The 11,161-nt window shown below is 51.0% G+C and overlaps 1 protein-coding gene across 1 annotated transcript in view; it reads right to left on the bottom strand.

Moving 5' to 3' along the window:
• Nucleotides 1-5,648: 5,648 nt before the first annotated feature.
• NR2F1 (nuclear receptor subfamily 2 group F member 1) overlaps nt 5,649-11,161 on the bottom strand; it is an 8,874-nt gene continuing 3,361 nt past the window's right edge. The window contains 1 exon segment of the mRNA XM_066612551.1: nt 5,649-6,812. Within this exon segment, the coding sequence (XP_066468648.1) occupies nt 6,532-6,812 (281 nt within the window). The 3' untranslated portion in view covers nt 5,649-6,531.

Genomic DNA, 11,161 nt, shown 5'->3' with positions numbered 1-11,161 from the left:
CAAGGAGATGTTGCTGCTCGCTTAGACAGCCACGATTGCTGTAGCTACCAGGGATTCGCTTGTCAGCCCGGCTGGACAGCTTTCAAAGGCTGCTCAGCGCCATCCTGATTCTCAGAAATGGAGGGGAAGGAGGCAGGAGAACCCGAGTCCTCACTGTTAATTGCTTTATTTCCTGGCAATTATATTTATAAACCGATTTGCCCCTCTCCGTGTTACGGCTTTGTGTTTCTAATGGAAACCACGTGGAGTGGGGTGGGGGGGGGAGAGGAGAGACCGACCATCCCCCACATGGTGCATATTTTTCCTTTCATGGGTTATGATGAGAAAGTACATTTGCCTCTGCGCTGAAGGCTGCAATGTTCTGGCTTGGAAGTCCCCCTGGATTAAATCGAAATACCCACGTGTGGGCTCGACTCAGGAGTGCGTGGTGTGTTCACCAGGCCCAGAAACTTGGCGCGACATCCAGTTGCTCCAGACACAAGCCCAGGCTGAAGGACTCCCACATGACAGACAGGTCAGGCCGGGTCAGGGCACCTCCACCTGCCAGCACCTTCCTCTGGTCTCCTCTCCTTCTGTTCTTACAGGTGATTGCATCTGACAGAAGAGGAGTGGAGGACGCAAGGCAACCACCACCGAGCATCTCAGTCCTTTCCCCATTCTGAAGGGCCGACTGTGGCTCCCAAAGTGCTTGAATTTTGCACCGATTCAGTCCTGCAGCAACAGCAGCAGCAGCAGCATTTCAAATATGTCTGTGACCTAAAGCAGGTCTCATGGAGTTCCACAGAGCCCACTGCCAAGTCAGGGTGCATAAGGCGCCGTCGCCTCACCAGGCAGTGAGTGCAATGGATGGAATTACTTCCGAGTAAAACCTGCGAGGATGGGGCTGTGGGTGACTTGGAAGCCATCAAAAATGCCCTCTTGTCACCCTTTCCTGGGAAGAAACCGCGTTAGACACAGCGGGGCTTACTTCCGAGTAGACCTGCCTAGACCTGCACTGTTAGTGGACTTCCGAGCATCAAAGTAGCTGGAAGGCTGCGAGGAGCCCGTGGGAGAGGCGTTTCTGAAGTCAACTGGCCCTCTTGCAGCTTCTCCTGGTACTTTCCAGCTGTTCAAGGCTGATTTTCTCTGTGGTGGGGAGTGGCTGGAAGGGGGGAAAATAATTGGGGGAGGCTACTAAGGGAGACTATCTGAAAAGATAGTGGGTGGGTGAAAAGAACTTTGGAAAGGGGTTCGCTGACAAGTGAGGGTAATAAATGAGCCGGGCTTTCAGACGGATATCTCAGACGTGAAATTGCGCCCAGCTGGTTGTGTAAGCAAACAAATAGTCCCATGTTCGGAACTCGGGACTCGCTGCTGGATGAATAGGACACGACAGAGGTAAATGGCTCTTTAACTCATTTAGGAAGGAGACTCTTCGGGGCTGCCCCCCCCCCCCAGTCAAAGAGCCGGGAAGGGCGGCTGGATTCGGAGCGAGCCCTCGAAACAAGAGTTTTATTGGTTTCCAGTTGTGATCCCACATCTCTCCCCCAGACAAGTCACCCACTGCGGAGAAAACTCTGGCAAAGGTGCAACCAGCTGGGAGACTCTATCACAGGTGCCACGAGGAAGAAGGCTAGAGACTTTCAGCCCCCACCCTAAAAAAAAATGACCCAGCAGCTTTTTTTCCTTTCTATAACACTAAAGAACTTTTTTAAAACCCTTACCCAAATTGCTGGCCACAAGGCTAATGACACAGCGATCAGGGATGGAGGGGCAAGGAGGAGAATATCTTCCAGGGCCTTTTTTAAAAGAGATGAAATCAAGTTTCATTACACTTTGAAAAACCAGCGATGGGCACAGGAGGAGATGGAAGGGGTGGTGGTGGTTGTCTGAAGCCCCAGCAGCAGAATGGTTAATTCCTTTATGGTGAGGACTATTGTAGGAGATTTCAGGTCCCCATCCCAAAATCCATCCAAGTGATCCATGGAACTTAGTTCCAGTTAAATCTGCTTCATTTCCAGGGATGGGGGGCGCCTCTTTAATTTGTTGCAACCCGAACAACAACAAAAAGTCTCGTAGCACCTTAAAAACTCACGGCAGCTGAAAGCTTCTGCGGTGATCCCTTTCTGAGGATTTCAGTTGCCACGAGACTTTGGGCTAGAAGGCTGGCTTGTCAGGTCTGTCTGCTATTGGGGAAATGAATGAGAGTCAAGAAGTGGTTCAGGGGCTGTCTCAGTCATGGGCAGTTCTTTGCAGGGAGAGCCTCCTTTCACACATCCCCATCCTCCCCCCATTATCACCCAAAGGAGCAGGATTCTGCAACACTTTCCAAGTACTTCAAAGATCTCTCTCTCTCTCTCGCTCTGCGAAAAGAAATGACTTCGGATTAAAAGCGGTCAGACCCACTTTCCTCTTGAAGTTTAGAAGGAAGTCGACTTACCCAGGGCTGCCTTCTCCCTGGGAAAATGGCCCACAGCCTTAAACAGTCGAGAAAAGGCTTCCAATATATTATTTAGTTCTCTCTACGAGAATCGTATCTTTTACATTCAGGAGATTCTGCCTCTGAATCGCATCATTAATTCCCCCCCCCCTTTTGAGTGACGTTGAGTGTACCACTCAGAGAAGCTTGTAATTTTTCCCCCTTTAAATGCATGTAATTCGGAGCAGCTCTCATTTCGACTCCCAGATTCTTGTAAACGGATCAGCTCTCTTCCCCTGCGGCAGGTGCCACAGACCATGGCAGAAAAACTGTCTTCTTTTAACCCCTCAGTCTTAAAAGCTCTCCTGTCCACAGCCCAGTTAAATCGAAGCCACTAAAGATGGAATGAATTCATATCCAAACCCTGATGTGTTACATGGAAATCCAAACCCCACTGAATTGAGTGGAAGGAAATTCTCTCCTACGGTCGGGGTGGTCACCGTGGCCTCGTCTTCTTCATAGCAATCCAAAGGTTTAGTTCTTAGGTCACTGCCCAGACTTTTCCTAAAGGTTGCAGAGCAAAATGGGTAGTCTCCTTAAGTTCAGTAAACCAGGAACTAAACTGGTTTATTTTTAGGCACCTTGAATTTTTGGGGGGTGGGGGGTGGGGAGTGGGGGAGGACTTCTTGTCATTGAATAAAGTAGAAGACTCCCTGGCAGCTACAGTTCCACTTTACAAAGGCCGTTTGATGATCTTATGGACAGTTTTTGTTCCACATACTCCAATTTCCCTGTTTTTTAGGGTTCCAGTAATTCCCAGCAGCCAAGCCAGGGTGCAAATTCTGGTTTGCCTCTGGAAAAACACTTCCTTGGGTGTGGAAGAATCAGAAGTCTGAGAGGAGGCGAGGGTGAGGCTAATTATGACGCCTTGATGATTTTGAGACCTGGGGGGGTGTTTTCTGGAAGAGATGGGAGCTGGTAAACGTTTAGGACAGGTACTGCTGCTGTGGCACAGAGGAGCAAAGAGCAGGCAGGCAGAAAAGGAGGAGGCTGGGGTGGAGACTGAAAGCAGGGCTGGGGCACTAACCGAGACACTGGTCTGTTCTTCGGAGGGGCAATGAAATCATGACTGCAGGAGATGTCCAGGAACAGAAGAGGGGATGAAATCGGACTTTTTAACGTCTTGGAAGGAATGACTACAGTCCTCGGAAAGGGGAGTGGGGGTCTGGGTCCCTTTCCTTCTCTACCAGCTTCCTTCTTGAGAGCCTAAAGGGTTGTGGTTGCTTTTCTTGAGGCGAAATTGCCAGGAAGCCTCACCCGCAGAACCTCCTTTCCAAATCCAAGGGATCACAGCAGAGAATTCAGCAGCCACAGTCAGGAAAGTGGGTGCCAGGGAGCAGTGGGGCCGGAGCAGCAGGTGCATGCCCCCCCCCGCGCTCTTTCCTGTACCCCATTTAGGCCCTGAAGGAGTTTGTCTTCAAATCAAGGATAAATTCCTACTCTGATCTTCCATAAATTAATTTATGGGGCCGATGGTAATAGACCCGAGAACACTTGGTCTGCTTTCATGGGGAGAACACGCCGCAGTGAATACATTTACATCTGATCGAGCAGAGCCCTTCTGGGCTGCTTGGCTTCTCCAGCATTCTTTCTTTCCTACCAGAGGGCGAAAGGCTCCGGGAGTGACTGGTGCTGCAGGCCTGAGGTGCTTTCCCCCCATCCTCTCTCTTTCTCCTCTCTCTGGGGAAACCCAAGAGCACCTCGGCTTGCCCTTGGCAACCTCTCCAAAGCCTGCTCCTTACGAGCGTTCCCACGTTAGCGACAGCAGCCTGTTCTCCAGCTCGCTTCCTGAAATTGACTAGCGCTGGTCCATAGGCAACAAAGCTGCTGGCAGGGGTGATTATGCAGCTATAAGTGTCCACCGTATAGAAAGGCTCTCCTCCTCGTTCTTCGTGGATCCACTGCGCCGAGCATATTCAAGAAGCCCGAGCTGGTTGGGCTGAAGGATCTTGTTAGGGCCAAAAAACAGAAGCACCAAAAAATCTGGGGAGGGCAAGAGGGAAATTAGCAGAAAAAAACACTGCCAGGGACTCTTCCAGTTGAATATTCTGCCTCACCGAGGATCTGTTCGGAGGGAAAGAGTGGGCATAGGAGCGGGGGGGGGGATGGGGACGCCTGAATGTTATTTTTAAAGATCCAGCTTTATTAATACGTTCAGAAAAAGCTCCCTTGGCACTGTGTGTGTTCTTACAGCTCCTTCTCAGATCCTATAAAACATTCATGCGCTGAAAAGCTGTTCCAGAGATCTGCAGCGACCAACTCCAAGCACTGGGAAAGTCTTTACCTTCAAAAGGGGCTCCACTCTGAGAGCGATTGGTACATCTGGGAAAGGGGGGGCCCTTTGGGAAAAAAAAAAAGAAACCCTCTCCAATCCTCATTTGAAAGAAAGGAAGCATTAGAATTCAAGGAGACGCATCCACGTGCCCACAGGAAAAGGGACACATACGTGTCCTTGGTCTGTACATACAACCAGGCACCATACGCACCTCTTTTTCTCTACATATACATCACTTCAAGACTAACCCTTGATTTGGCTTGCAGGTACCGTTTGCGCACAGGGAAAGAACCCCCCTCCCCGATTTCTGTTGACTGCACAAAATACAGGAAACCATTTACTGGGACGGTGGGGGGGGGGGTTAGAATCCGATGGTAAAATCACCAACTCCCCCTCCACAAAGACATACACCACGAATACATTTTTCATGCCTGAAACGGTACGCCCCTATACAGTGCAAACACGGTACAATACAAGGACCTGATAATACTGAGCAGAGAGAAGAGGGTGGGGGGGGGGGACTGGGGGCTTCAGAAACACAGATCTGACCTGGAAAGGCACAAAGCAAAGTTCAAAACTTAGTGGAAAGTTCTTGCCGGTTTCTGGGCACAGAAAGACGGGCAACGTCTAGTAGGCCAGGGGAATTCGCCTCCCGTCAGTCGCCAGCCTCAGCCACCAGACTCAAAGAAAACCAGGAAGACTGAGAACACTAAGAGATGGTTACACCTTACCAGCAACCTGCCAATTTGTTTATTTGCTTGAAAATACACACCCTCCCCATGATCCCCTGGCAGGAGCTACAGACCCTTGATGGAAACAGAACAAAACAATCCCTCCCTTGCCCAACTCAAACAGGAGATTTCCTTGAAGGAACAAGCCTGGGGATTGGCCCTGGGACTGGTTGGTTGATGTTCTCGGAGGGTAGCTTTTCTTTTCTTTTCTTTCTTTCTTTTGTTTGTGCTAAACTCTTTTATTTCTGTTTAAATTCTCACTTCAATTTTAATTCTTGAAGAACAGCTTCGACAACATATATCGCACTCATTATAAGAAGCAAAGGGTTATATCAAAAATTATTAGTATAGAATCACAGGAAACCTGGTTTGGAACCAGAAAAAAATACAAAACAGATATAGATACATACACACAGAACAATTCCTTGTTGTTTTTAATAATTATTTGGAAAATGTTATTTTTCCCCCCTCCTAATTCTTGTTTTGTTTCTCGTGGTGTCTTTTTTCTCTCTTCCTTTATGCGCATACGATGTTTTAAATTTTACAAAAAAAGTGAAAATAAAGACTAATATCTTACAAAATGAAGAAGAATGTTCATGGTGAGTGTTTTGACTGCAGATGGGAACCCCCTTTTCTCGTCCTCGGTTTCCTACACCAGTCAGTACTGCTTCTGTTCTGTACTTTTGTTTTTTGTTTTTTTAAAACTGTGTATTTGCTGTACATACGATCTCCACCTCAGTCCATTCATAAATCCAGGAAGATCCGTTCTAGTCTCCTTCGGGCTTTATATTAAAATCCCTCCAGTCCTTTTTTTTTTTTTTAATGTTCTAGTTTTACTCCTTTCCCATCTCTGCGCTCTGGTTTGCTCCACCACCTGGAGGTGTCCTGCGCGCCAAGGCTCGGATCCTGCGCCAGTCTTTCAGCCAGTGTGTGAGGTTTCTGATGGGATTTTGTTTGTCTGCGTGCTCTCCTTTGAGGGTGGGCCCCCCACCCGGCCGTGCGCGCCCCCACTGGGGCGGACGGGCTCTAGGTCCTCAAGGTCTCTAGTGGGGAGGCCGCCAGGTGCTCTAGGAACACTGGATGGACATGTAAGGCCAGTTGAAACTGCTGCCGGAGAGCAGCATGTCTCGGATGAGGGTCTCGATGGGGGTTTTACCTACCAAGCGGACGAAGAAAAGCTGCTCGATGACCGACGAGGAGACGGTGCGCAGGGAAGGCAGCCGCAGAAGCAGTTTGCCGAAGCGGCTGGGCTGGTTGGGGTACTGGCTCCGCACATACTCCTCCAGGGCGCACTGCGACTTTTCCTGCAGGCTCTCGATGTGCGCCGCGTCCGACAGGCCACAGGCGTCTGCCCGGTCCAGGGGAGCAGGGAGGGGGGCGACAAGGGGGGCAACACGGTTAGCAGCGAGTGGGGGCCACGGCACCGAGCCAGCCCCATCCCTCCCGTCCTTCTCCCTCCCCCCCCCCAGCAGCAGCAGCAGCAGCAGCCACCAGACAGGAGCAGCGCGACCCCAGACGCCCCCTCCGCCCCCTCCTCTCTCTTTGTGCGGCTTCCTTCACCTTGCAGATAAATAATGGAAGACGCGGAGGAGAGGAGAGGCGGCTGGGAGGGAAGCTGGAGCCATCTTGGCCCTGGCAGCCAGCAGTCAGCCAGCCAGCAACCTGGCCTCCACCGGCGGCAGGGGAGGCGAGCAAGGGGCCGGGGCCTGCCTGCCTGCCTGCGTGTCTCTCCAGGACCGCATCCCATTGTTATCCCCCAGCCAGGCTCTCCCAGATCTCCCCCTCCCCGCCACAGACAGCCAAGCGCAGCCAGCGGGGGGGGTCCTTCCCATCCCTCCCCCCTGGCAAGTACACTCCCCCCCCCCAAGGAAAAGGCTGCAGGGAGGGCCAAACGGGGCCAGGCAGCGCGTGCGGAGCGGGGCTGCTGCCAGCCAGCCAGGCTAGGAGGATTTGGAGGCGCCCGCGCGAAAGGAGGCGGCCGGCTCCATTTCCGAGGGGGGGGGGTGGACGCGGCTCTCTCCGCTTTGTCTGGGGATCTCCGCGATCGAGTCACTGGAAATTGGTCACATCTCCGTAAGCTGCAGAAAAGCCGCCAGGAAGAGGGCTCGGAAAGGCAGGCAGGCGCCCCCCCCCCCGCTCTCGCTCCCCCCTCCCCTCTCCTAAGCAGGCGCCCGCAGCAGCTGCTCTCGCTCGGCCTGCCGTCCGCTCGCACGCACAATGCTGTGCCGGCTGCTGCACGGCCTGAGTGGGCGCTGGGCAGAGAGGGCCACCGCTGCCAGCCCCAGGGTGCTGGGCGCCCTCCGGAGAGGACAGGAGCCAGGGCACGCTCCACGCCCCCCCCCCCGCCCTGAAAATGAGTTCCTTGCTTTTCTAGGTCAGAGGAGAAGGAGGAGGGGGGAGGAGAGAGAGAGTTCCAGGGCTCCTTTCCCATAAGGCAAAAATTCCGTACTGGTGTGCTTGAGGACATACAGACACATCCTGCACCGAGCCAGGCGAGGGCTTCTTCAGGCTCAGGAGACCCCCCCCCCTTGTTCAAACACACGCCCTGGTTTCTTTTTTTCCCCTCCCCCTTATATTAATAATAAATATTTCCAAACACCAGCTCAGAAGCCGGCAGTCTGCAAGCAGGCGCAGATCAAAGGCAGCCCCCGCTCCGATCTAGATCTGGGAATGAATGAATCGCAGGGTAAAGGCCCCCAAAGTGACAAAATTGCCCAGTGTCAAATGATGACCCTGGAAAAGGGGCTCCAGGTTATTCAAAGGAGGGGGAGGGGGAGGGGGGGAGGGGCAGCTCGGTGGCTAGTGGGTTTGGGTTTGGAAGTTGGGGTTTTTGTTTTTTTCTTTGTCCAGAACTGGCTTCTACAAAGATAGCCCTGCACCTTCATCTCGACTCCTCTGGCCTCCAGCGAAAAGAGGAATGAACCAGGAGGAAATTCAGGCGCTTCTGAGGAGAAGACCCCCGTGACCCCAGCTACGGACTAAGGAGCGCTTAGATGTACAATTACCCACGCCCGGCTGTTGTGCTAATCCATACTTTTGCTTTAAATGCAGTGATCATTTGCAACATCTAAAGCGGAGGGGGGACAAACCCCGTTGCAACACACACACACACACACACACACACACACAGAGCCGAAGCCTGCCCTTGTTGGCAGTCAATAACAGAGAGCCACTAGTCCCTTCAGACGTTGATTGTCAAGGCTCACCCGCCACAACAACACCTAACGTGCTATTGACTGTGTATTACAGCCCAATCTTCTGCATGTCTACTCATAAGTAAGTCCCATTACAGTCAATGAGGCTTACTCCCATTTAAGTGCCCATAAGGATTGCAGCCACACAGCCCAATTCTATCCACACTTTCCTGGGAGTACGCCCCATTGACTACAATGGGGCTTAATTCTGAGTCGACATGCATAGGAGTGGGCTGTTAGTCGCCTATTTATGGCAGGGGGGCTTCCACACCACTTCCAAACAAGGCAGGATTGCAGGGCCCCATGATCTTCTCTGCACGTTTCTTTGGGACCCTCCAGTTCCATTCCCAAGGCTGATCAAATATTATTGCCGTCCCCTACCGCACAGGCGCCTGCACAGCAAGGCCAGGGCTGGACACTGAGAACCTGCAGGTGGACGTGGAGGGGGTAAGGACAAGCGGCCTTTGCCACGGGGTATTCTCTGTGTTATTTTCCAACCGCATTGATCAAGCACCTCCTCAGTCTTTTCGATTAAATGCCTCCTTCGTTTTTGTTTTTGTTTTTTTTAAATCAGCGCCCCCCCCCCCCCTTGCTACCTGGGAGGATTGGAATTTCTTTGGCAACCCAACCCAAGCAAATGTGTCCAGGATTTGGGGATGCTTCCCACCTCCGCAGCGTAAGGAGAGGACCTGAAAATTAATTAAACAATCTAGGCTCTCTGATCGATGAGCTGATTGAGCTGAGATGAAATAGACCAAAGAAGGACAGCGATGCATATTCACCTTCTGAGAATGACATGGCAGTCAGGGCGAAGGGGGTGGGGGCTGGCAGGGGGCGGGATGGGAAGAAGGGAGGGCTCCAGTGGAAATTGTGCGTGTCCCACTTTTTAAGATGGTCATATTTCTTTCACACAGTCATTATTTCTCAATATTTCTTCCCCGTCTGTGGCAAAGAAATGATGTAAATAAATAATCGCTGCTGCGCAGTACGAGCCAACCTGAGCCTTTGTACGGAGGGAATGTATTTCATGTAACGCATCCAGGAGAGTTTAGTGTTCAGAAAATATAGATGTAATCAGCTCGCATAGAACGAGAAATCAAAGTTCTTATGGTGGAGGAGATGGATTTATGGAACTGATCTTATCCATCCCTGGGAGATTTTATATATCAAAGTTGTGGGGGGGGGGGGGAATGAGGAGGACAGTCTTTAATTAAGTTTGCATATGTGGGTGAGAAAGAAACAATACGTTCAATACGATAAGCCCCAAACTTTTGCTGATGAGGAGCAGAACGCCAAACCCAAGTGGGAAGTGGGCTTGGTGTGTGGGTGTGTGGAATGAGATAAAGAAACCAGTCAAAACCAAGCCCCACTTCCAAGCCAGCTGAAACACGGATCTCTTTAACACCACTGATTTGGAAGAATGTCTCATTTCACCTTTAGGATCGGGTGGTGGAGCTGAGAGGCCCCTGAGACCAGGTGGCCAAAAAAGTGTGTTCCATCCATCAAAGTTTGCTTAAAAGTTGGATAACTTGGCGAAAGACTGGCCATAAATTACCCTCTGGCTAGCAATCAAAACAAGATTAGGCCCAAGTGGAAATGGGTGTAGATGAGGTCTGAAGGGGGGGGGGGGTGGAATTTGATCACTACTGTGGCATTTCTGTGTCTATTTTTTTTGCTTTTCCTTCCTATCCAAACACTTAACAATAATGATGATGATGATCATAATAATTCCATATAGCTGGGAATGTCCCCAATTGCAGAACCCCGGTAAGAAGTTTAATTACCTACAATTAAACATATTCTCTCTCTCTCTCTATCTCTCTCTTACACACACACACACACACACACACACACACACACACACACACACACACACACACACAAAGAAACACGAAGGTATTTACCAGCCCTATCTAGAACCTGGAAAAGCTAAAGAAAACCCCTGTTCAGGGATCAAAGCTTCTAGCCAGGGTCCTCTTGCCCAGAAAGCAGTCCGCCCTCTTCCTTTAAAGCTCTGACCTAAAAGTCACATTTTCAAGACCAGCCCAGCGATTCTCGCCCATTGGCCAGTTTAGAGCTCCCCCCCCACCCCAATAAATAGGTTTACAAAAAAGCATGGGAGGTTCCAGGAGGACTCTCCAGCTAAATCACCCTGCAAAATGCCACCAGGGTCAATTTTCCAAAACCCGTTTCAGTCAGCAAAGGCTTCTGAAGATAAAATGCCCCCCAATGTCTCGGTGGCTGTTCAGTAAATCTCCCATTTGTTTTAAGCTCTGCACTTGATCCTCTGCAAAGAAAGAGCCCTCAGCCTTCCACCGCCCTGACGCCGGGCCTGCATTTGCAGCCAGGAGAACAAGGGGGGCAGTCACAGTCCACTCTCCCAGCACCACGCATACCAATGAGATCCCCCTGTCGAAATAAATTATCCGATGTCCCAATCAATATGAATACTGCATTTGCTACATTACAATATTGTGCACATTTCAGAGTCACTGGACTACAA

Source organism: Tiliqua scincoides, chromosome 2 (genome assembly GCF_035046505.1).
Source record: "Tiliqua scincoides isolate rTilSci1 chromosome 2, rTilSci1.hap2, whole genome shotgun sequence".
NCBI lineage: Eukaryota > Metazoa > Chordata > Lepidosauria > Squamata > Scincidae > Tiliqua > Tiliqua scincoides.
Note: the sequence above shows the minus strand (reverse complement) of the source record. Positions and strands in the feature narration are given on the sequence as shown.